General features: G+C 42.3%; 2 protein-coding genes across 2 annotated transcripts; one reads left to right on the top strand and one right to left on the bottom strand.

Annotated features, from left to right (window-relative positions):
- Positions 1 to 10,196: 10,196 nt before the first annotated feature.
- Positions 10,197 to 16,394, top strand: lrrc59 (leucine rich repeat containing 59). Its single transcript, XM_048245681.1, has 7 exons — positions 10,197 to 10,736; positions 10,973 to 11,032; positions 11,216 to 11,374; positions 11,821 to 11,925; positions 12,056 to 12,128; positions 13,909 to 14,100; positions 14,813 to 16,394. The coding sequence occupies exons 1-7, from the start codon at positions 10,635 to 10,637 to the stop codon at positions 15,073 to 15,075; spliced, it is 954 nt and encodes a 317-aa protein (XP_048101638.1). The 5' UTR covers positions 10,197 to 10,634; the 3' UTR covers positions 15,076 to 16,394.
- Positions 16,395 to 18,514: 2,120 nt separating this feature from the next.
- On the bottom strand, positions 18,515 to 20,930 carry nat9 (N-acetyltransferase 9 (GCN5-related, putative)). Its single transcript, XM_048245754.1, has 6 exons — positions 20,671 to 20,930; positions 20,468 to 20,577; positions 19,805 to 19,945; positions 19,650 to 19,709; positions 19,477 to 19,571; positions 18,515 to 19,197 (listed from the first exon to the last, which is right to left on the bottom strand). Exons 1-6 carry the CDS (start codon positions 20,745 to 20,747, stop codon positions 19,063 to 19,065), a joined length of 618 nt encoding a protein of 205 aa, XP_048101711.1. The 5' UTR covers positions 20,748 to 20,930; the 3' UTR covers positions 18,515 to 19,062.
- Between the last annotated feature and the right edge of the window lie 2,976 nt (positions 20,931 to 23,906).

The following is a 23,906-nucleotide window of genomic DNA, read 5'->3' as shown; positions in this document are numbered from 1 at the left end:
AACAGGAATTCAAGTGAGGCTATGACGTGCGTGATTGAATTGAAACATATTAAATACAAAAAACATTTTGAATCAATACATTCAGATAGTCTAAAGTAGCCTACAGTAGTGCTACTGTAGCTTTCAAATGTGATAATGTACTTTTAACTGAATCATGGGATTGTTTTCATGCAAATTGTGGCGATTTACTGGAAATTTTGTAATTTGTGGTAATCTACTCTTTTACACAAAACAGAAGCCTAGTGCTGCTGTAATGACGTGCTTATTTGTAACAATTTTGCCTGAGAGGAAAAGATATGGTAACTTACAGGCAACACTAGCCAGAGACATACTGTAACCATGTTACAGTAATGCAGTTGTATGTGTCTTTTAGCGGTAAGGGCACTATACTGCTAAAGACACATGCAGTTGCATTACTGTAACATGGATACAGTATTTCTCTGGCTACAGTGTTGCCTGTAAGTTACTGTAAAAATACAACAAAAAGTCTAACAGTTAGGCTTACCAATTACAAAATATTTTATTATTACCTTATCAAAATTAGTCAGGGTTTAACTGTACTAATCAGACCACAGCCACACACAGTGGCGAACCCATGAACCCATTTATGACAATACACATATTAATTTCAACGTAAAATAAGCTAAACAGCTGACAAACTGCATAAGCTAGTGCCTCAGCTGATAGAACATCTTTAAATAAAAAAAATATTCGACTGAGGTGGTCTTCGATAAAAATAGGTTTTAGTTCATAGATTTCAAACAGAGTAACAAAACAGTAGTTATTGATATGTAATTAGTGAATATACTGTAGTGCATCAATTAGGCTGTGGGGGTGATTCTGAAATGTCATTGCTAATTAATATACTTAATATGCTATTTATTTAGCAAGAATTGAGGACTAGCACTAATTAGTTCACAAAATCAGTCAGATTGTTCTGCTTTGGTACTTGTAGGGAGAGTGGAGAGGAAAGACAGGTGGAAGAACAAAAACAATAATAAGAACAAGAAAAGGCAGTGAGAAGAGAAAGGGGCGTGGACCTTGTCCTGTTACATATTGAAAGAATTTCCATTTATATGGCCAGGTCATGATGAGGCAATAGCCTTCTGTACGCTCTGCAATTCCTCTTTTACTGTGGGTAGTGGAGGAAGAATGTCTGTGGTAGAACACCAACAGACAAAAAAGCATAAAGCTGCCATAATTGCCCGTGCAGGGGTACCTACATTAACAACTTTCTTCAAGAGGGTAGAGCCTTCTCAAACAGAGTATGAGTTGGCTGTACAGGAAGGTTTGTTTGCTTACCATACCATCAGACACAATCACAGTTTCAGATCGATGGACTGCACAGCAGCACTGAACCGGAAGCTCTATGAGCTTTCATGTGCAAGAACGAAGTGTGATGCCATAGTGACAAATGTATTTGCAACCTGGGCCATGACACTGCTAACCCACGATCTTGACCAGGCTAACTTTGTGTCTTTGTCTGTTGATGCCTCAAACCATGGCCATGTAAAGCTGCTGCCAATACTGGTCAGGTACTGCAAGTTTTATGATGACAGCGCTTGCGTTGAAACAAAACTTTTTGATTTTGTTGAAATCAAAGGAGAAACAGCAGCAGAGATTGCAGAGGAGATTCTTGTGGCTGTTCGGAGACATGGTCTAGAGGACAAAGTTGTGGCCTTCTCTGCTGATAACACAAACACAAACTTTGGAGGAATTAGCAGGGCAGGAAGGGTTAATGTCCACACCCAGGTTAAAGATTCCCTTCAGCGAGAGGTGATTGGCCTTGGATGCCCAGCACACATCATTCATAACACAGCACGAACTGCGCTAGTCATGGTTCCTCTAGATGTGGAGAGACTGAAGACCTTTTGTGATTTTGTGGGTCAAGAGTACCACAACATTTTGGGACACAGCAATGTCCGCTGGCTGTCCATGCTCCCAGCCTTGGAGAGAGTCCTACAAATGTATGCTTCCCTCAAGTCATTTTTCCTGTCCGAAGACAAAAGTCCTGTTGTTGTCTGCAGGCTGTTTGAAGATCCCTGAGCTCTGGCTGGCCTTTGTCCACGGTAACCTGTCTATTTTCCACGAGGCCATAAAAATGCTTTAAGGCCAGGACTGCTGTGCAGTTGAGTCTGCTGCCATTCTCAGAAATTTCAAAACCAAACTCACTGCAAGGCGTGATGACAACTTCCTGCCAGTGATGGTCAGAGGTCTTCTGAGAAAACTGGAGGATAATGGTGCGATCACAAAAGAGACCTCTGCAGTGAATTACTTGGATGCGTGGGGGAGGCATGTGGACGACCTCCAAGATCTGCACCGTCTTCTTCTGAAGAAGCAGCCCCAGAGGTCAGAAATTGGAAAGGCAGTAGCCACCATTGAAAGGAAATACCCCAATGTAGCAATTAACGAAGATCAGCTTTTCAATGAGATATCTGGTCTCCAGGAATTCCTTCGGGGTACTGGAGGAATGGAGTAGAGACGGGACATCTCTCACTCAGAGATGGGGAACAGTGGTGAGCCATTTCAACCTCTCTGAAATTCCCCACACCAACCTGGTGAAATTGGCATCTTTGGTCATCTGCTTGCCAGGGAGCAATGCTCCTGTTAAGAGGGTTTTCTCCCTAATGAATGACATGTGGACTGCAGAAAGAAATCGGTTCACTGTGTGTACAATGAAGGCAATGCTCACAGTCAAGACAAACTACAATATGCCATGCCAGGAATTTATGGAGAAGCTGGCCAAAAACAAAAAAATTCTCAGAAAGATACATCATCGGAAAAATATGTACAGGTATATAGGCTACATCTGTCACTGTCAGAATATATTCAATGTGCATTATTGACTTGAGTCTTGATTATTTCTGATATTGTATGGCCTTGATTGAATTTAAGTAAATTGTTTACCAAAATTGTATATTGTGTTTTGATTCTATGTTCTTGGAGTCTACAGTAGGCATAAGCACCTACTTTGAAAACAACCTGTGGTTGACCAAAGTGCTAAAAAAAAATAGTAACGTTATTAGGTTGGATTATAGGCTATTGCAAATTGAACACTCTCGTTTCTAGAACTGGAAACAATTGAACCAGGAGACTTTGTCATAAGACAAAACGGAACAGATGTCTCAAAGCCCATTAGATAACATTACTGTGGTTTAACTGCAGTAACATTGTAGCCAAATATTTGTTTAAATGGGTTAGACTAGGCTAGCTAACGTTACACTGACACAACGTAGCCTAACTTAATGCTCTGAATTCACCGCCTACATGAATTCCATAACTTTTTGATCATCAAGTTGAAATTTCTAGGTCAACCACAAATAATTCCGCTAGGCCTACTTTTTAATATCATCCGATAACTAATTCAATGTTGATGCTACTTACCACTTTAAAGTGTAATTCCAGCGAAAATGGACCAAAAGGTGTTTTTATGCATTAAAACTAGGGCTGTCAATCGATTAAAAAAAATGATCTAATTAATTACATACTCTGTGATTAATTAATCTAAATTAATCACATATGATTTGCTGTGAAAGTATTTTAAATATTTAAACTCAAATGAATCATTGAATAAATCAGCATTAGTGACATTAAAGTTCAAAAACTCTTTTATTATTATTTTAATAATGGCCATAATAATCTATGATATGACCTAACATGCTGAGGAAATAAATTCAAAAGTGCTTTGGAAAGAAGTTTTTTTTTTTATCACATACATTGCAGAGGACTTTATTTTAATCAACACTTTATTTTTATCAACAGCATCAAGCCGTGTTTGAAAAGTAAATGTTTCAATCAATTATCTAGGCAGCACATTTTCTTCTCTCCCCTTCATTTTACAGTCTAATGGTTACTGACTACAACGGCTCGGTCAAAGGTCATACAGAATCGATAAATCTGCGTTATTTTTTTAATCAGTTATTTTTTCTCAAATTAATTAATCGAAATTAATCAGTTATTTTGACAGCCCTAATTAAAACACGTCAAATAAGCCGTGGAGACAGTATTTTTCGTCGATCAACCACTACAGAGCTTGGCCCAGCATATGCTACAGCCCCAAATCAGTGGCGAAGATGGTGCGGTAATCCAAACGCTTTCCAAATAGCGACCAGTAATATTGTTCAAAACAGCACCAAACTTCATCAGTAGCTTGCTCAGGGTCCCTACACAACGAAGCATCAACGACCTAGTTAGCGAACCCGGAGTTTCACAGAAGACTTTTAAGAACACTTACCAAAATTACTCCCTACCAGCTCCTCTCGAAGGAAAGTCCGTACAAGTCGATTATCGAATGCTATGCCAGCCATCACATGTGCATACACACTGTAAGAAAGTGACTTACCAGTGACACAGCAGCCCACCGCAAGCAACAATGACACCACAAATGTGCAGCTACAGGGTCCCACCACCAGGTGACTAGCCCCCCTCTAAGAGGGCCCCACATCTGCAAAAATACAATAGGCCTACGCAGATGTTACGGTAAATTATGCAGGCACACCAGGACAAAAGGAACACACACGCATATGACAGCACCAGACAAGCACTAGTTACAAGAACAAAGCATATGCCTCTTATGCCCCATTCCTCTTTACTAATGCGGCAAGCAACATGCAGGCTGACATATAAACGCCAAATAAACCCAAACACAGGCAGACGTAGACACAAAGTTAATGCCCACAAAAAGAAACAAAACAGACACGGACCTACTCGAAAACGGCACACAATTAGGCTACACCAAAATAAAACTAACTACAGACAAGACAGCAGCACGACCTACGCTATGCACCCTACGTAGATGGAAAGGGCAGCGCTACCTGGACAAGACAGAAAAGACATTGAACATAAAGCCTTCTACTGCAGCCTAGAAAGTTACCCATTAAAGCAAGCACCGTACATACCTATGTTCGTAACTACGATTAGTGCACAAAGCGCCGTATGGAGAGCACTCACCCACGTTCAGGTACAGGCATACAAGAGAAAATGTTACGACTCAAAACAGAAAATAAACTACGAGAGATTTAAGACAAACATAAGTGTATACCTGTAGGATGAATAAGGGATGGTGTCTAAACACGGGCAGCAGGAGTAGACTAGCCAGTGACCAGCGAAGCTACAGGTGAAGACAAACATTGATTAAACCATGATTAGTCCAGCAGCAAACAGGAGTATTGCAACATACCTGATGACTGGATCCGACACCTGGGTGGTTTTATACTGTCCGGCCAGTAATCAGTGTGAACCAAACTCCGGTGTGTAACTAATCACCACGCCCCCCCTAGTTAGCAGGAGCAGGCCCGTGTGGGACATGTAGGGAAAGCAGGGAGACATAGGGAAAAGACAGGTAAACAAGGTGAACTGGCTACATATGAAAACTAGTATTGCCAGGAAAATACTACTTTGAAAACTAGTATTGCTGTGGCAATACTGGTGACGGCGGCCATGCCTGTGTGTGTAGTAAATAGTTCAGGCTATAGCACAAATATTCCCATCCACAGATAAAAACAATCAAGTCTAAAAATTATTTTCAAAGTGCACCAGATTGATGCATTTAAACGTTAAAATATACAACATTTTCTTACAGGGGAGAATGCCCTCATTGCAGCTCTAGGTCTAATACCCTGGGGCAGTGTCCCCGTTTTAAGTTTACAAAGATAAAAACATTACATGTTTTGGAGGTATTTACGCTTCTGAGCTGAATATGTCCCCGGATTTTGTCAGAAATCTGGTCACATTATCATGAGTGGATCTGTAGACGAGCGAGTAGCTCCTCCTCGAGGTGAAAGGCAATTCCATAACAAAAGCCATTCTTTCACTTCTGAAATAACATTCAATGTTCTGCATGTAGCCTAGACATAATTAGATTTGGTGTATAGATGTAGCATATTAATTTAATGCAATTAGGTCCGAACTGCACGCTCATGGAGCTGCTTGAGTAGGCTATCTACCCGGGTCAGTCGGATCAGCCGGGCGGGCCGGTTACGTTATGTTGTTATGAGTGCGAGTCAGCCGAATCAGCCGGCTACGTTGTCATGAGTGGATCTTTAGAGGAGCGAGTATAAGTATAGTATAGTATATATACTTTTTTGATCCCGTGAGGGAAATTTGGTCTCTGCCTTTAACCCAATCGGTGAATTAGTGAAACACAAACAGCACACAGTGAACACACAGTGAGGTGAAGCACACACTAAGCGCTCGGGGAGCAGTGAGGGGTTAGGTGCCTTGCTCAAGGGCACTTCAGCCACGGCCCACTGGTCGGGGCTCGAACCGGCAACCCTCCGGTTACAAGTCCAGAGTGCTAACAGTGGGTCACGGAGTAACTCCTTGTCAAGGTGAAAAGCAAATCCACAACAAAAGCCATGCTTTCACTTCTGAAATAACATATGTTCTGCACGCATAGCCTACTTTAAAATGCAATTAGGTCGCGAAGACAGTCCGAAACATTGCAAGCTCTGTATGGAGCTATAGGCTAGCCTACCTGGGTCAGTCGGATCAGCCGGGCAGGCCAGTTACGTTATGTTATGAGTGCGAGTCAGCCGAATCAGCCGGCTACGTTGTCATGAGTGCGAGCAGTCATGACGAGCGAGTAGCCTAGTTTCTACTCGTGTCAAGGTGATAATAATAATAGGCCTAATGAGAATAGTAGTAGTAGTAGTAATAATAATAATTTATTTACTGCAGGGCATTTCTATGTTCCTGTTTCTATGTCTACATTGAAAGTCAATTGCTTAGGCTACACTAGGTTAAGACAATAAATAAACAGTCTAGCTCAAACTGCTTTCTTTCCCGTGAGTGGGTGGAGGTTTTGATGCTATTATACACAATATATACAAATAATTAATTAGGCCTATTATAATATAGGCTACCCTCTATGTCAATAAGATCAATTAATTCAAATAGGTTTCTTTAGACTTACTTGACAACATGTTTTCAGGTAGTGTTATAAAGCCCTTCCCCCCTTCTCTTTTGTAATATATCTGGCTGTTTGACCCTCTGCCCTGTGGCTGCACGGAAAGCTACATGAGTTGCCGCGGTAATGTACTTGACCGGCCCCCTTGATCCCTTACCCCAGTAACAGGCTTATCTGATTGGGAGGTAAGGGGGTAGTCCCCATCCCCCACCTATTGTCCCCAACCCCCAAGTCCAAAAACACCTCAAAGAGAAGTGACAAGAAAAGTGAGAGTGATGTCAAGACAATTTGGAGGTTAATTTCAAGAAGTTTCTGAACATGAGCACCAGAGAAGATGAACAATGTGTGGATGCACTTCGACCAGGAGAGCAAAACTCTAAAGGCTAAATGCAAGTACTGCAAAAACCTGGTTTCAAATCATGGAGGATCCACATCCAACATGAGAAGGCACTTAAAAATGAAGCACCCCACTGCACTGCTTGAAGTAGGACTGAATTTCCTTGCGATTTAGCAATACTGACTCAAGTGACTCGTTCAACCCGGATCAATTTAGTGAGTGACTCAGAATAACCCGAATCCTTAAAAAGAATCGAGTTTGACAGGCCTAATGGGAGGGCACTGAGTCAAATTGAACGATTTTTCAGTTGGTCCCCCCAGTATTGCGCAGACTCGCACTTAACTTTGTGACGTTAGCCATCAAACTGAATCTTGTAACTCATATGATAGATACACAGAAATTCTTCTTACACTTCCTTTGCCTTCAAAGTCATCAAAGTTTAACATTTATTTATGTATTATTATTAATATCATCCTCACATACCCCCCCCCACACACACACACACACACACAAGTACACCGATACCAAAATCCCCCCCTGATTCCCCCCCCATAAATAACAAACACACAGTATCATGCTGTAGCAACACTTCATAAACTGAACACAAACATTTAGATTTGGACCTATAGGTTATTATATAATCAGTATCGTAATTTCTGTCAACTATGACAATCTCCATGCATGTTCAGTAGCCTATATTTTTCATTTAGTCAAGCAGTGACATGTGGTTTAATCAGTGTTGGGCAAGTTACTTCAACATCGTAATATATTATGTATTACTTATTACTGTCATTTCAAAGTAATTCATTACATTATATCAGAGACGGTTGATAAAGTATATTAAGGATCTTTGATTATATTATTACTGTCTATGAATTGTAAGGCATTACACTACTATTGTATTACTTTTAAGTTACTTTTACCAAAATATCTGGAAATATGGATTTGGAATTCTAAATGCAGTTTATTATGCTCAATGCAGCTCATTGCACTTCTAATGGAGGGTGATGTGGTACAACATAATGACTGAGCTAGGCTAACTGAGCTAACAACAGTAGAATGCAATAGGTGGCTCATGATGCAATACAAGGAACAATCATAGCCAGAATTTTATTTAAAGAAGACAAAAGGTCAAAGTCTGGTCAATTGTGATAGAAATGCTGTAACTTTAGGCTTAGGCCTACTCATTAAAATCAACAGAGAGCCCACTACCTGTAACCTGACCCTAGCCAGATGAATGTCGTTCCGCTTAGCTCCGCCTAGCTTCACTCACATCCATCTGGGACCTCTTCCATTGAGAGTGATTTCTCCAACCAACTTTATGGTTTAGCCAATCAGGACGCAGGGCGGGAGTTTCATAGATGTGACATAGCGTAGAAGCGACTGTGAGTCTGTTATTAGCGTCACGGGTTGGCTTCGATGTGAGTGGTTGAAGTAGCACGTCAATAGATGACGGACAAGTGGCTTATTCAATCATATGCAAGCATTTTTTGATTAGGCCCAGCCTTCTGAAGCAACACTTCAATGGATCGGTTCCAGATGGATGAGTGGAGCTAGGCGGAGCGAAATTCATCTGGCTATTGCCAGGTTACACTACCTGTAGATTGTAACCCAAAACTTAAAGACATGTCAAGATAGGCTACACAGTGCAGCCATAGTTCAAATTACAGATACAGAAATATCAGTTTTGGGGGGGGTCAGATAAGTTTTCTGATATTGTGAAAAAATATCATTACAGTTGACTACAATACAAGTCAACTCCTATTTTCACTAGGAAAAAAATAGTGTAAAGCGATTTCAGACACCCCTATAATGGACCGTACCATTTATAACCACCGTGGCGCTAGAAGCAACGGAGATAGACTATGGATAGAGAACGACTTCAACTTCTCAAACAAGTATCAACTTTGAATGACAAAACGCTAGGTAGATTCCTCCAGTAGCCTAGCCTAAATTCGGTTTGCTGCTGACATGCATGGGTAAATGTAAGTTGCTAGCAGACGTCTAGCTTGTTGAAAATGTGCTATTTTACAACCTTCATGTATTAACGTGTTTTGTTCTTTTATAGCTCATGTCACATCTTCATACATTTAATTACCGGCTGCTTACCTGCTACTTAGGCCTACCCACTGAGGCTAGTAAAGTGGACCTTGGTTAGTCACCAAGGTTAGTTAGCAAGAATCTCTATTTAAATAATTATTTTACATTGTTGTGAGATAAAATTGATTGTCATTTCCAAGGAGATGAACTCCAGTCCATAGCCTAGGTGTCCATTCTCATTTTATCTTGAATAAATGATTGTGCCCTTTTGAAATTAGTTTGGCACTGATCCTGTGTTGTTTTTATATTATGCACAAGAGGGTCTGATGTAGCTAAGCCTACATAACATCAGTGAAACCTGTGGAAACATAAAAAAAGGCTTGGGGGTGGGTGTTGTTGTGAGGTTGTTGATATGTGTCATAGTTTTGTCCTATTAATAACACAGATTGTGGGATCAATGTGAGGGCTTAGTGAGATGTATGAAGTTACATTTACTCATATGGTGAAAATAAAAAGTACAAATACACTTTATTTATTTATTGACTGATCTTTTGAACTTTCAATTACACGGATGTTCGCTGTAAACTTTGGGATGCAAGGCTTTAGGAAAAACTCATTCAATTATTTTTTTATTTTTTATTGGTAATTCAAGTACAATAAGATGGGTCAAAACAATCCATGAGGAATCCATCTATGTACAGGATCAGGCGTAATTTAAAAGGAGGAAGCAAAGAGAAAAAAAACAAAAACAAAATCAAAACAGAAAAAAAACAAAATACAACAGAAAAAAAACATAACTAGGGTTTAGTCACTGACAACAGCAGGGTTATCCTCCAGCCGCTAGGTGGCGAAGTATCAGCCCAACATCCATCTCCAACGATGCCAACTGGATAACCCCTACTGACTGCGATTCAATGAATGACGTGGATATTGGGCTTTGCAATGTCCGTGTAGTAGCGACTCTGTGATTCAGCTTCTAGTATTTTTACGCTAATAACTATTATTTAGGTCATCGGTCTCACCAGTAAGCTGCGGACAGTGAAGGAGGTAGCCTAGGCAATCGCAACATACATTTAGCGCAACTAGAATTTGCCACCAGAAACTCTAAATAAGAACCTAGGAGCTGTATGCGTGTTTTTCGTAGCTAGCGACAGCTAGAGTAACTAACTAGCTAGCAGCCTACTGCAATCTTGGTTTCAAAATTCATTTTCATAGCGGACCTGAACAATGCTCAGACTTTTGTGGATTGACAGTCTTTACATCTGATCGCACTTCACATTTCTAACTTACTTAACATCAGAGCTTTACGAACTATCCAGAAGGTGACGCTGACTACTGCAACTTCACAAAATGAGAGCGAAAGCAAAGTTTGAAAATATTCGGGACAAAATTGATGGCAATGAGGTAGACCTCAGTCTTTGCAACCTCACGGATGTCCCCGTCAGAGAGCTGGTGAGTATGTATTTTGTATTTTGTGTAAGCGAGCCTCTGATCTGATTAAAAGAAACAGTCTTGTGGAAGTTGCCGCTAGTTAGAACTGTTTTGATGAGATTTGAGATTAGTACAGATTTGATTAGAGTTACATCTGATCTCTACTTCTTATGTGTGTGCGTGTGTGTCAGTCAGCAGTTCTGTTCACTGATTGTGTATTGACAGTAAATGTGTGCTCTTGCTTTAATGTCACACAGGCGGCTTATCCCAAAGCCACAAAACTGGATCTCTCCTGCAACAATCTGATCACACTCCCAGTGAGTAGGCCTCCACTGCCTTCCTTTAATGTACATTGCCGTTTTTATGCAGAATTCCCTCTTGTTCTACCTAGCCCTGTGTGTGTGTGTGTGTGTGTGTGTGTGTTAAACCCTATTTCTAGATTGTAGAGTGCCCTGGTTGTGTGTCTGTGTGGTGACGTTGTCTTTTATCTGTTCCCCCAGCCCGAGTTCTGTGGTCTGACTCATCTGGTGCGGATCGACCTAAGTAAGAACCAGCTGACGAGCCTCCCTGAAGACCTTGGCCTCCTCAGTAGCCTGAACCACCTGGACCTCTTCCAGAACAAACTACAGACACTCCCTGTCAGCTTCTCACAGCTCAGGGTGAGAGACACACACACACAAACACACACATACAACAGAACCCTCCCTGTGATGATCTAACAGAATACAGAAACAAAAGAACCCTGCTCTACTAGAACATAAACACACTCCTGATAATGACCTTCTCGTGCAGAGAGAGCGAGGTAACCTCCTGGTAGTGGTTTACCTGAACACACAAACAGTGTTCATAGCCTTTTCTCTGTCACCTACTATAGAATACAAGAACAGATGAATGCTTCTGATAATGACCTCCACACACACACTCACATGCACTTGAAGATGCATACAATCACTCATACACATATGTGCGCGTTCAACACACAGTCTTGCATATGTGTTCATGTAAGTGAGCACATACATAAACACACACGCTGATGCATAGGATAAACACACGTCTAATCATTGACTGGGATCATTATTCCTCCTGTGTGTGTGTGTGTGTGTAGAGTCTGAAATGGCTGGACCTAAAGGATAACCCTCTTGAGGCAACTCTGGCCAAAGCTGCTGGTGACTGTCTGGATGACAAGCAGTGCAGGCAATGTGCTGTCAAGGTGAGTAACACACACACATACAGTACAGAGGCAGACACACAAGTATATTCTCATAATGTTGTATTTATGAGGAACCTGAGTATCACTGAGTCCTTTTCATCAGTAATCAGTAATCTATGTGTGTGTGTAGGTACTGCAGCACATGAGGGTCCTTCAGGAGGAGGCGGATAGGTTGAGAGAGAAGCATCTGCTCAGACAGAGAGGTGAGTAGTATCTCCAATCTCAGCCACTAGAGGGCACCAGCACAATGAGTTTAATGTGGGTTCTTGTTATTGTGTGTAATGTGTCTTGTTTAGGGGTGTGAATCTCTCATGTAAAAGACGATACGATTCGCATCTAGATACATGGGCACGATTCGATACAAGAAAAGATACATGTTCATAAAAAAACGATTCAGTACGATTCCATGCGATGCGATTCGATGCAGTTCAAGAATGGAAAGCATTCTGAAATATTTTTTATCATTTGCTCAAGGTGCACATTAATTTTATATTATTAGTCATCATGGTCATGATTGTCAATTAGGCAAAAAAATGTGTGAATTTGATTATCTAAACAGGTTTGTTTCATATACTGTATTGAAATGAAAAAAAGAATAGTCTACATTTCAGTCAAACACAGCAGCCAAATACAACATTTTTTTTTTTAATAGATTTTATAGTTATATCTGGTTGTTTTCATGGAGCTGTAGCCTTTTTGAGGTTAGACAATACCGAAATAAAATAAAACAGTGCTTAAGACACTCTTGGCCTTTTCTCATATAGCCTACAAGAATAAAATAGGCCTACATATCAATGAACTCTGGGTTTATTTTGTTCCAATGGTAGACCTAATGCAGAAACCTATAATGCCACAAGTCTGAGTGAATATGAACAAAATAATTGGCTAATAATTTGTGCATCGTTTTAGCAAGGGCCAAATTATTATTGAACATTAAGGAAATCCCTTCATCAAACATAAGGCTATACTCTACAGACTATCGTTGCTGTTTAGTGTTTAATTTCGCGCTGGATTTTGAAAAACAAAAGAGTAAAAACTGTAAAACAAACGACCGAAAAGCGAAGTTGTCACGCGCATGCTTAAGTTGCAGTAGATGTATGGGTAATGAGGTCATTTGACAACTTTGGGCAATGAATGTAGCCAAAAACGAACTGCATTACCCACAATTCCGTCCCACGTATAGTTTCAAAACCGGATGTGGGATGAACGCGCTGCTTGGAACGTAAATGAGAGTCTGAGCGAGCAGAAAAGATTGTGAACCGATTCGTAACAAGTAAATCGATATATCGACCGGTTCATTTCAGTTTTATTCCAATACGGGGCTTCACGTATCGATGTAGCCGTATCTTACACGTCAAAAACGGATACCGATACGTATCGGTTAATCTTACAAAGTCAAAGTCAAAGTCAAATCTTTACACCCCTAGTCTTGTTGTTTCATGTTGTTATTAATGTGTGTTATTGTTAGTGTGTGTAATGTGTGTTGTTGTTTCATGTTGTTATTGTGTGTAATGTGTGTTATTGTTAGTGTGTGTAATGTGTGTTGTTGTTTCATGTTATTGTGTGTAATGTGTTTTATTGTTAGTATGTGTTATTTGTAAGTATGTGTGTTACAGAGAGGTTACACCGGGCACGTAACTGAAGCAGTCCGTTTGCGTTTAATTAGCTTCCACTATAATCAGTAGAACTGGCTACACCAGACGTGATAGTGGCATGTACCGGTATATGTTAGAAAAAAATTAGACCAGTCTTCTGAAAACAATTTTTACGCTACGTGATCGGAGCGCTTCAGTTGCACACTTGATTTAGCTTCCCTGTTAATGTGTGTTATTGTTAGTGTAGTTGTTGTGTATAATATGTGTTGTTGTGTGTAATATGTGTTATTGTGTGTTATTGTTAGTGTGTGTGTGTGTGTGTGTGTGTGTGTGTGTGTGTGTGTGTAATGTGTTATTGTGTGTAACGTGTGTTCCTGCTGTTGTCCAGAGCTGGAGCTGAAGCGTGAGGCCAAGCAGAGGGAGCGGGAGGCGAAGGAGAAGGAGGTGCGGAAGCGAGAGAAGGCGGAAGAGAAGGAGAGGAAGAGGAAGGAGTACGAGGCCCAGCAGGCCGCTCTGGCCGCCCAGGAGCAGCAGAAGAAGAAGAGGGACGAGAAGAAGAAGAGAGCCGCAGCCGCCGCAGGTGAGTTGGCGGGGTGGGGTGGACACACCTGGGGGGAAAACACACCTGGGGGGCTCCAGGAGTCAGTCAGAGCCAGACGTGTATGTGGAAAATCATGCAGGGTGCTAGTCAGGGGCAGAAAGGCCTTAATGTCCCAGTCGATGTAAAATTCATGGGATAAATTGATATAACATCATTGCAGGTCACAGGGATTTTGACTAACCAGGGGGGTTTTCCAAGTTCGTGGTTTATCGGTAAACCTCCTACAACAAGAGCCCTATGGCATTGTTTTGTGAGGAGAATGAAGCCATACAGCTCTTCTATTGGGAGGTTTACCACTTTCTATGAGTTAACTTACCCAGGTTTGTTACTAAACCACATACTTGGAATACCCCCCAGGGAAATATATTTGGAACACTACAGCATCCTGCATTTAATGTTAGCTTAACATGGCCCCAGTTGTGGCATCTGCACCGTACGCCGGCGACCCGGGTTCGATTCCCGCCCCGTGGTCCTTTCTGGATCCCACCCGGACTCTCTCTCCCACTCACTTCCTGTCATTCTCCACTGTCCTATCAAATTAAAGGCATAAAAAGCCCAAAAAAAAAAAAAAAAAAAAAATGTTAGCTTAACATTATGTTCAGCTGAAGATACAAATAAATATGAGTCATATGAAGTCCAGTGTGCTCTGCCCAGCATTGACATATGCTTCCTGTCCTGTTTTGATTGACAGATAAGAAGAAGGTGGAGTCTGTGGTGGTGGTGCGTTCTCATTGGTCAGTGTCGTCCATGCTGTTCCGGTTCCTGCTCCTGCTGCTGCTGGGAGTGGGCAGCTCGGTGGCGGTGTGCCACCTGACCGCGCTCCGCGACGAGGAGGTGTGCGCGCCGCTCCGGATGCTCCTGCAGGGGGCGCTACAATGGGCTGAGGGCCAGGAGCTACTGCAGCCCATCCTACAGAAAATCTCGGCCCTCACTGCCTCCAGCCCAGCCCTCTGACCGCATCCCCCGACATCCACCACACACCCACTGGGCTCAGAGAGTAGCCAGCCCCTCTTCCTCCTCAATCTAATAAGGTACTTGTGTGGGTATCATCCGTATCAGGTTATCATCCGGCACAGATGATACCCACACTTGCATGCTGCTCAGACAAACCCTAACATTTAAAAGTTGGGCGGTGTTGGTTGCAGTCTAGAATGTTCTGATGACCAACTGATGAACAGCAACCAAATCCAAACAAACACTAAACAGTTGGGTCAGTGTGCGCAGTCAGTCTGATGGTGTGTGTTGGTGTTTGTTAGATGGAGTTGTCCAAGTTTGACATGTCCAAAAGGCAGTCTTGTCAATCACTGTCTGGTCAGAGTGGACATAGCAGTAGGTGTTCTGAACATTCAAAAGACCGCTACCAACAACTTCCAACTTTAGAATGTTTGGGGTTTGTTGTCTGAGTAGTTGCCAAGCACCTTAACACCCCCTTGTGACATCAGCAGCATCTCTCTGCAGCCATGCCCTCCCTATGCTCACCCATCTCCGAGAGACCAGCAAACCCCTCCTCCAGCCTTTGGCCCCAGCTAGTGACATCACATCCTGTCAGTCATACATATTTCAACATGCCCTCGCCATAGGACATCCCAAGCCTCTGATCCCTCCCTCCGGCTGTCACTCAAAGGGCTCAGTCTGAGCCTGGCTAATCAGATTGGGGGCTTGGCTCAGTGGACGTGGCAAATTCTAGAAAGGTGTGGTTGTCAGGGAAAGAGGTGTTGCCATCAGCATAAATTCCTATGGAATTGTCTCTGCTGGTTCTTCCTCGTTCTGGTTTTAACCAATCACAGTGAACTTTTGCTGACACACGCTTCTAGCTTAGCAGTCTCAGGGGGCCAAGCCCTGCTGCCACTTCTGAAGTGCCACTATCAGTAACTGCCAATCAGAAACATTGCCGCCCAGTCACGTACCAACGTCAACTGTCCGTGGCTGTGACTGCTACTGCTGCTTCTGCCTTTAACTGTGCTAAAAGTCCTCAGGGCGGTCCTACTGTACATCTCACGCTGATGTGTGTGTCTGTGTGTGTCTGTGTCTGTCTTGCCTGTAACTGTGCTAACAGTCCTCAGGGCTGTCTCACATCTCACGTTAATGAGTGTGTGTGTGTGTGTGTGTGTGTGTGCGCGCGCGCATGCATGCCTGTAACTGGTATCAGTCTTAACTTCAGTCTGATATGCTATACTATTAAGTGTGTGTGTGTGTGTGTGTGTGTGTGTGTGTGTGTGTGTGTCAGTCAAACTGACTGGGGACTGCAGCTTGAGTAAAAAGGTGAACCTGCACTTGTGTCTGAATGTTTCATTTTTACATGAACACACATGCTCGTTATGAATCAGTGCTCAATAAATGCCTGACAGAATGGGAACTTTCTAGAAAGAGCCAAAGTTTGTGTTCTGTTGTTGACATTTAAGACTATATGACATCAGGGGCCTATTGCACAAAACTAGGATAAGGGATTAAGCTGTGATATCTTGGTTATCCTGGCTCAATTTATCTGTGATCCAGTTAGACAAAAAAGGATAGGGGTAGCAGGATATGTTATTAGATAAGTTACCATGGCGATTTATTCTGTGGAGCTAGCCTGCTCCAGACCAGGCTAGCTCCACAGAATAAATCGCCATGGTAACTTATACCATAACATATCCTGCTACCCCCTATCCCGCTTTTTCCAGCGAAGTTCCAGGATCTATTTAATGTCATCCCTCATCTCAATCAGCAGTCACCACAAACGGAAACCAATAGTTATTCCACTGCCCACTACACATTATCACGTATACTTAGACCCACTGTTATTATTTAGACGTTTGTGATCATTAATTAACTTAAATTACATACTCACCATTCCCGACCTGTCATGCGACAATGTGACGTCACGGGAGTTGCCTAACCATTTTGCGCATGGTGGTCGCGGCACTAGTTGCAATATTCTCCTAAACAGAGGTGTTGCTGTTGCGTAAAGGCTATCGCTACCTACTTCACACCGTAGAAGAAGCAATGAAGCCGCTCTAGTTGCCATGGTGAATCTGTGATCGGTGGCGGGGTCTATTTGAGGGAGCCGTGAGCGCGCACTTATCCAAGATAGGTTTCACCTGGCTTGATGAATCCGTGTCTGCTCATCCTGGCTTGCTCGTTGTGCAACCAATTAAGCCTGTACGCTCTTGTTTTGGATTCACTGAGCGCAGCTCAGTAACTTATCCCGGATGTCTTAATTCTGCTTTTGTGCAATAGGCCCCAGATTATTTATACACCAATCCGCCGCGAACTTTATGGGCGCTGCCATCTTGCCTGCCGCCATTACTGCGTGCCAGCGGAGTGTGACGATGTGACACTTGCCGGTGCCTTCTAATGGCTTTTCAATGAAAGCATCCTGTCAGAGAATATCAAATAGGAGATCCTGCTCATGAAAAAATGTCAGGTGAAAGGGAACTTTGGGTAGATGATGTCAGGCAGTGGCCAAAACTTACCAATGAAGGTAATTTATTGACAACATAATGTATTAAGACGTGTATTAATTAATGACAACAATGAGCCGAATGCTATCATTAGTAGCTGTGTTGCTAATATGTTCACAAGCTTCAGAAGTTGCAAATAACTATTAGCCACGACCACTTGTAGCAGTAAAATACATGTTCTTACAGGTATTCAGGATTATTTTATTAATCGTATGTATTTCATCCACTTTTAACGCACATCTTGGTCCTCCACTCCACAAGGAACTCTGTGTAATCCATAAGCCTGTAAACATGGGCACTCAATGTGCAACAAAGGTTTGTGAATTTCACAAACGGTTTAATTCTAGGTCTGTATCCTACTGTTGTTAAAACAGCCAACCACACAACACGCTTTTCTCGGCATCACTGGACAGCATACGTACTAAATAAAAATTAAGAAAAAGAAGATTTCGCATCTACAGCTAACGTCTGCTACAGCCGCCTACAGGACCAACACATTACTTCGCTACTTCCTTAGCAGCAAGGCAACGCAGTAATGGCGGCGCTGCTTTACTTCCGTGTTTTGCCGGATTTGTGTATATGAATGATATTAGTCAGGGTTCCCATGGGTCCTCTCAGAATCTTTGAAACTAGGAACAAGGCTTTGAAAATAGACATAAATAAGCATGGGTTATTGGAAATGCTTGAGTTTATATATTTTGTGCTGCAAAAGGCCACATACTGTACCCTCACTGTTTGTCAGTACAACTGAGAAGTGTAATACACTCAAGTACCTCTTTATTTGTAATCAGAGCCTCTGTCTTTATTTGTAGTCATAGCATTTGTCTCTATTTGTAGTCAGGGCTTCTGTAAATCTTGAAAGTTCTCAAATACAGTTTCAGTGTTGTAACAGCAATTAACCATTATCTCAAACACTATTGTGTATCCTTATTGGGCCTGGAGAGTGACTTTGAATGTTTAAAGGTGTGGGAACCCTTTTTATTGAAGGTGCCATAAAAGTACATTTTAAATGTAATATTTGTTACATTTGTATTCCAAATGGATTCTGTGGCTTACAGAACAGGTACGAACATCACTGACCCCAGAATTAATAATACACAGCAACAGTTTATGAAATGCCACAGAGACATAATTTTATAGGGGATCCATATAGCAATCTCAGCCATTGGGTGCGTTCGTCTTAATATATTGTATGAAGTCCAGCATGCATTGCTTTAAGCCAGAGCTGTAAGCGGTTACCTTAAGACAAACGCACCCTTTGCTTCAGTTCCAGTCAAATTCCTTCCTGGTCAGAAAAGGACACAGATCCTGTCCACCAATCCGATAGCCTGCAGTGTGCCATGTGTGGGCACCAGATGGCTTTGCACAGGATGCTCCAAATCAAGAATAATTGAACAAGCCCCCTGGAGAGATGATTGGTCACACCAGATCATGTGACCTCTATGAAGATGATGATTGGTCAATCCCTGAACATGTGAGTCCTGGCTAGGGGCGTGGCTCAGTGCCGGCTCTCCCGAGCCTTCCTGTAGTCATGCTCCTGCATGAAGTCCGAGTTGCATAGCAACAGTGAGTGTGCCGCTTCATCAACATTCATGCCCAGGGTCATCTCACCGAACACTTCACTGACCGAGAGCTGGGACAAACACACACACCAGAACACCAAACACTTGAGAGATCTGGGACAAACACACACTTAAACACAACCTTCACAACATGAGTATCATCAATGATGATATACTGTATATATCCAGTACAACCAGTCCTTCACTTAGTCCTCGGGGTTGGACACTACAGTTAATAAATGATCTGTGGTTGCTTGGGTTTTACTCTACCGTATCAACAATGTAATAAATGACGATAAGTGTCAGTCAAACTAACCAGAAAACCTAAGGCAGGACTGTGTGGGGCTTACCTCTCCAAAGCCCAGCTTTTTGAACAAGGCGATGCTCACTGTGTTATTCAAGGCAATTTTGGCCTCAAACTTCCTGACGCCCAGTCTGTTGACCGCTGCAGAGAGCAAGAGATTCCAGTGAAGGGCCCACACATGAAGTAGCTAATGCATGCGAGTTCAGTTATTACACATACCGTAGCACAACATCATCTGCGTCACTTCCTTTCCAAGTCCTCTTCCTCTGTAGCCGGGCTCTAGGCAGAGAGACAGGGAGGTGGTGAAAGAGGAGTTGCGACATGAGAAAAAAGCACAGTTGGTGATTGTGTGTGTGTGTGTGTTGGTTAATCACCCGCAATCATGACCTCCACCTCTGCCAGTGAGTGGTCATCAGGGTCCGTCAGGAAAATGTTGACGTCTCCCACCATGCACTGCTCCTCTGGGACGGAGGGCTCTGCCCACTTCTGCTTATCCAGTATGATGAAGGTGCATTCTGGGAACCAGGGAAAGGAGAGTATGACCAATCAGAGAGAAAATCAGGACATTGATTCTAAGGTAAGATGGTCTATGGTAAGATTAAGATAATATGTGTGACTTCAACCCAAACCCTTAATCATTCCTGATACCATAAATGGAATCTTGTATAGTTTTATGCCAGTGTCGGGAGCAATTTAATGGTTGGTTACCACATAATCAAATTAAAGTAAAATGGTAAAAATAAGGTTGAGGTAAAGGTGTTTAAAATTAAGGTAAAAATATCAACAGCATATCAACAGCACCTCATTCACACTAAGCGGTGATTGGTATGAGACATGGTATGGATGTTACGATGGATTTTCAAAATGTTTCCTGTGATATGTACACAAATTACACATTAGCCTGGCCTAATCATTAGGAAGCCAGCATATTCAGTTGCTTGAAACTGCAATTAGGCTATTCAGGGAACAGACGACATGCATAGTGTCATAAAATATCCATCATCAGAGGACGGGGAAGGAGGATGACGGCGGCTTACTGTCATCGTCCTCTCTCCAGCTGCACTGCATCTCAAACTCCTGTTCCAGCGACAGCGGCTCCGACGCGGTCAACTTCTGCAGCTCCTCCGAGCTCATCCATTCGTGGTACCTGACCGGACACACACAAATACACACATAGCTACTCAAAACACACAAGCGAACGGTCTGGACCATCCGGAACAGCCTACTAATGTTAACTTACCTAGGTACGTGGTCTGAGTTGTAAGGTACCAGAACAATGTTCTTTCCCTCCAGCAAAGTGTTTTCATTTATCCTCATAGCTATAAAGCGTGTCAACCAGCTAGTGCTGGTTTAAAAGGAGCCCGTGATTTACCGTAAACAAATACAAAAATGTCGATGAGGTATAGTCCTAATAGACTAGATAAGATAACGGAAAAGTGATTTCTCTGTGTGCAATGTATTGTGATTCATTCCGGTTTCATTCCTGGCAAGTCAGGAAACACAGGAAATGTTACGTTAGTCTTCCGTGTTACAATATTTCAAAATAAAAGTCTCAATGACATTTGTCATAATTTCAAAACAAAGGCATAGGTCAGACCAGAGCCATTCTACCGCTCTGGGTCAGACTAGGCATAGGTCAGACATAGGCTAAACAAATGCTGTTTAAGACTAGGCCTACACACATGTGACAGTGAAAGGAAATGGATGGTGTGCTTTTTTTTTTTTATTTAGGTCAGACATAGGCTAAACAAATGCTGTTTGTGACAGTGAAAGGAATGGTGTGTTTTTTTATTTTTCAAATTAATCTCTCAAACTAGGGTTTGTGTGAAACGCAGATGGACTTGTCAGTAACACCTCTTACCACCTTTTACTTTTTGTCCATTTTTTTCTTTTTCATTTTGAAAGAACAACCATAGATAATGGAATGGATAGTCGTTGAGTGACTGGTTGATATGTGGACAATACAGTTTTTAGCAGTCAATGTTTTGGACTTGATAGTGAAATGTCAGCCAAGAGTGGAGTTATAGGCTACACAGTAACCAAAACTGATCATGTGAGTCTGATATATTCAATCTCTGTTGCACTTGATTTACATACATTCTAAAGGATTCTAAAGAATAGTACAGTAATGTCCAGTTTATCAGTTCAATTGATTCCCTCAGTAGTCAGAACATAATTATAATTCAGCCTAGAGCATTCTGGATTAACCTTTTTGCACCAGCAGGTGGCAGGCACAACCCATTATTCATCAGCCTCAGCATCAATGTTTGATTAAGAACAACACCAATCAGAACATTTGGCACGGATCTAAAAGTATAAATATAGTTTAGATATGAGTAGACACACACCAGTACTGTCCATTGGTTTTCAAATAATAACGTGCCAGAGCTAATAATGCTATGAATTGTGGTAATTGTGGTAATAGTGGCCAGATTTAGCCTATACAGCCGAACAGGTTGATAAAATTGTAGCCTATGTTTTTTGTGTCAGTGGTTCTTTGAGACAGCTCCGATGCGGAAAGTGTTCTTTGGAATTGCATTTTTTTTGTGTGTGTGTGAACATTTGTTGCAGATACGATTTAGATATACTGTCATTGTTTGCTTTGAAAGTACTGCATGTTATTTGTTCCTCTTTGTGTTTATTTGCAGTGTACATATGACCCCACCGGTGCATGGATGATAACATGTGATTGAAGAGGTGTCAGGGGAATTAGTCTGTACCGGTAGTTCTACTGCTCTGCAAGGCATGCCACCATGAATTAGATCTACTGAGGTATGCTTTTATCGGGGTCAGCCCTATGTTCCCACAGCTCAATGGTCCAACAGCTCTATGTTCTCAAAATTCTCTATGTTTCTCTATGTTCCTACAGTTCCCAAATTTCTAAGATTTTCCTCAAAATAAAACCCTATGTTCCTAGCCTGACGAGCCAGACCCACATTAAGATGTAGGATCTAGGAACTTACCATTGGCACTGGCACTGCTAAATCCAAGGGGCAGGATAAATAGTTGTCTTTCAAATTTCCTCTGCACACAATAGGATGGCGCCACAACTCATGAGTCCCATGCATTTTCCCACCAGCGTAGCTAGTTGGCTAGTTAATCAAACTTTTGCCAATTTAAAAAGAAACTTAAAGGAAAATTCCGGTTTTTATCACTTTTAAAGCCCTTTTCTGGTTTGTTTTGGATGAACTAGAGTGGTGGACACCGAAATTTTGACGATTGGTCCTGTCGACTTTTCTGACTCGTTTTGAATCGCCTTTGACTTCTCAGGGTGGCTGGCAATGGGCATACTGTAGTAGGCTACTCAAACAAGTCCTAAAACAACCCTTAACGTCCGTTTTCAAAACTGTGCAACTCACCGAGTGGTTCGGTGTCCAACACTTCATCCAAAACAAACCAGAAAAGGGCCTTAAAGTGCTAAAAAAACAGAATTTTCCTTTAACTTGAATCGCGATTCAAAGAACGCTGTTCGTCAGTAGCAGCATCCATCTTCATTGTTTTCAAGTAGCAGGAAATTCATGCTGAACCGGTGGCGAGTAGCCTAGGCTATCCATCGACTGGTCTGCCTTGTGTCAGTGTTCATCAACTTGGCTATGGCCGAGAAGCGATCAATCCACCTGCTGGTCAAAACTACTCACATCCTCCTTTATGTTTAAGTTTGAAAACGACTCCATTCATTCACACACATACACACACGCCCATCACACACCCTGTGTTGACGGATAGAGTGATAGGGCTCCGTGCTGTGAGTATGGTGGTGCCTGCAACACACACACATACACACACGCTCATGTGACACCACATCTCATTCTGAAACATGGAGTCTCACATGCGACTGGCGCTCACACACACGCCCACCGGAGCCAGGAGAGCGAGGAATGAGACGAGAGGAGGGCAGTGGAGGGAAAGAAAAGATGAATTCTTTAAGCACAGAGTGATTACTTTTTTAATTAGTGTGATTAATATTCCAGAGTAGAATGGCTGGCTCTGGGTGTCCATGCCGTGGGACAAGGTGACAGGATCAGGAGAGAGGTAAACGGGGGAGATTAAGAGGGTTGACCTCCTCGCTGACCAAGCCACCGGCAGGGATTCCCTAGCTGCTGCACTTGCAACGTGGAGAACATTTCCTGTGGATCTCTAACGTTATTCAGTAGTCCTCTCCCCGTAGGTACAGCCAGGAGGTCAGGAGAGCAGAGCTGCCTCAGCAGGATCCTCTACTGGTGTGCAGGTGTTTCATCAAGCTATGTTTCTAGAGGCATCCACAGTTGTTACACTGGACTCTTCTACCTCAGCCATGGGTCGTGGAAAATGTGTGACTGATCAAGGTCAAGGGAATTGTATGCCGAAGAGAAACCCGGAAAGATTTCATCAGTCAAAGGTCATAAATATGTGACATGGCTGCAGAACTAACCGAACGGCCTCCTCAAACCGAATCCTCTTGCTCCATTATTGCTGTTGCACTTTGACACAGAGTGT

The sequence above is a fragment of the Alosa alosa genome, chromosome 6, assembly GCF_017589495.1.
Source record: "Alosa alosa isolate M-15738 ecotype Scorff River chromosome 6, AALO_Geno_1.1, whole genome shotgun sequence".
NCBI classification, from domain to species: Eukaryota; Metazoa; Chordata; class Actinopteri; order Clupeiformes; family Clupeidae; genus Alosa; species Alosa alosa.
The sequence above is the reverse complement of the archived record's forward strand: the minus strand, read 5'-3'. Positions and strand labels throughout refer to the sequence as shown.

Bases quoted from the DNA above. Each gene is read 5' to 3' on its own strand.
- lrrc59 (XM_048245681.1), top strand. From the start codon at position 10,635: ATGAGAGCGAAAGCAAAGTTTGAAAATATTCGGGACAAAATTGATGGC. The intron at 10,737-10,972 runs GTGAGTATGTAT...AATGTCACACAG, and splicing joins ATGTCCCCGTCAGAGAGCTG to GCGGCTTATCCCAAAGCCAC. The intron at 14,101-14,812 runs GTGAGTTGGCGG...TTTGATTGACAG, and splicing joins GAGAGCCGCAGCCGCCGCAG to ATAAGAAGAAGGTGGAGTCT.
- nat9 (XM_048245754.1), bottom strand. From the start codon at position 20,747: ATGAGGATAAATGAAAACACTTTGCTGGAGGGAAAGAACATTGTTCTG. The intron at 20,578-20,670 runs GTAAGTTAACAT...GTGTCCGGTCAG, and splicing joins AACTCAGACCACGTACCTAG to GTACCACGAATGGATGAGCT. The intron at 19,198-19,476 runs GTAAGCCCCACA...TGTTTGTCCCAG, and splicing joins AAAAGCTGGGCTTTGGAGAG to CTCTCGGTCAGTGAAGTGTT.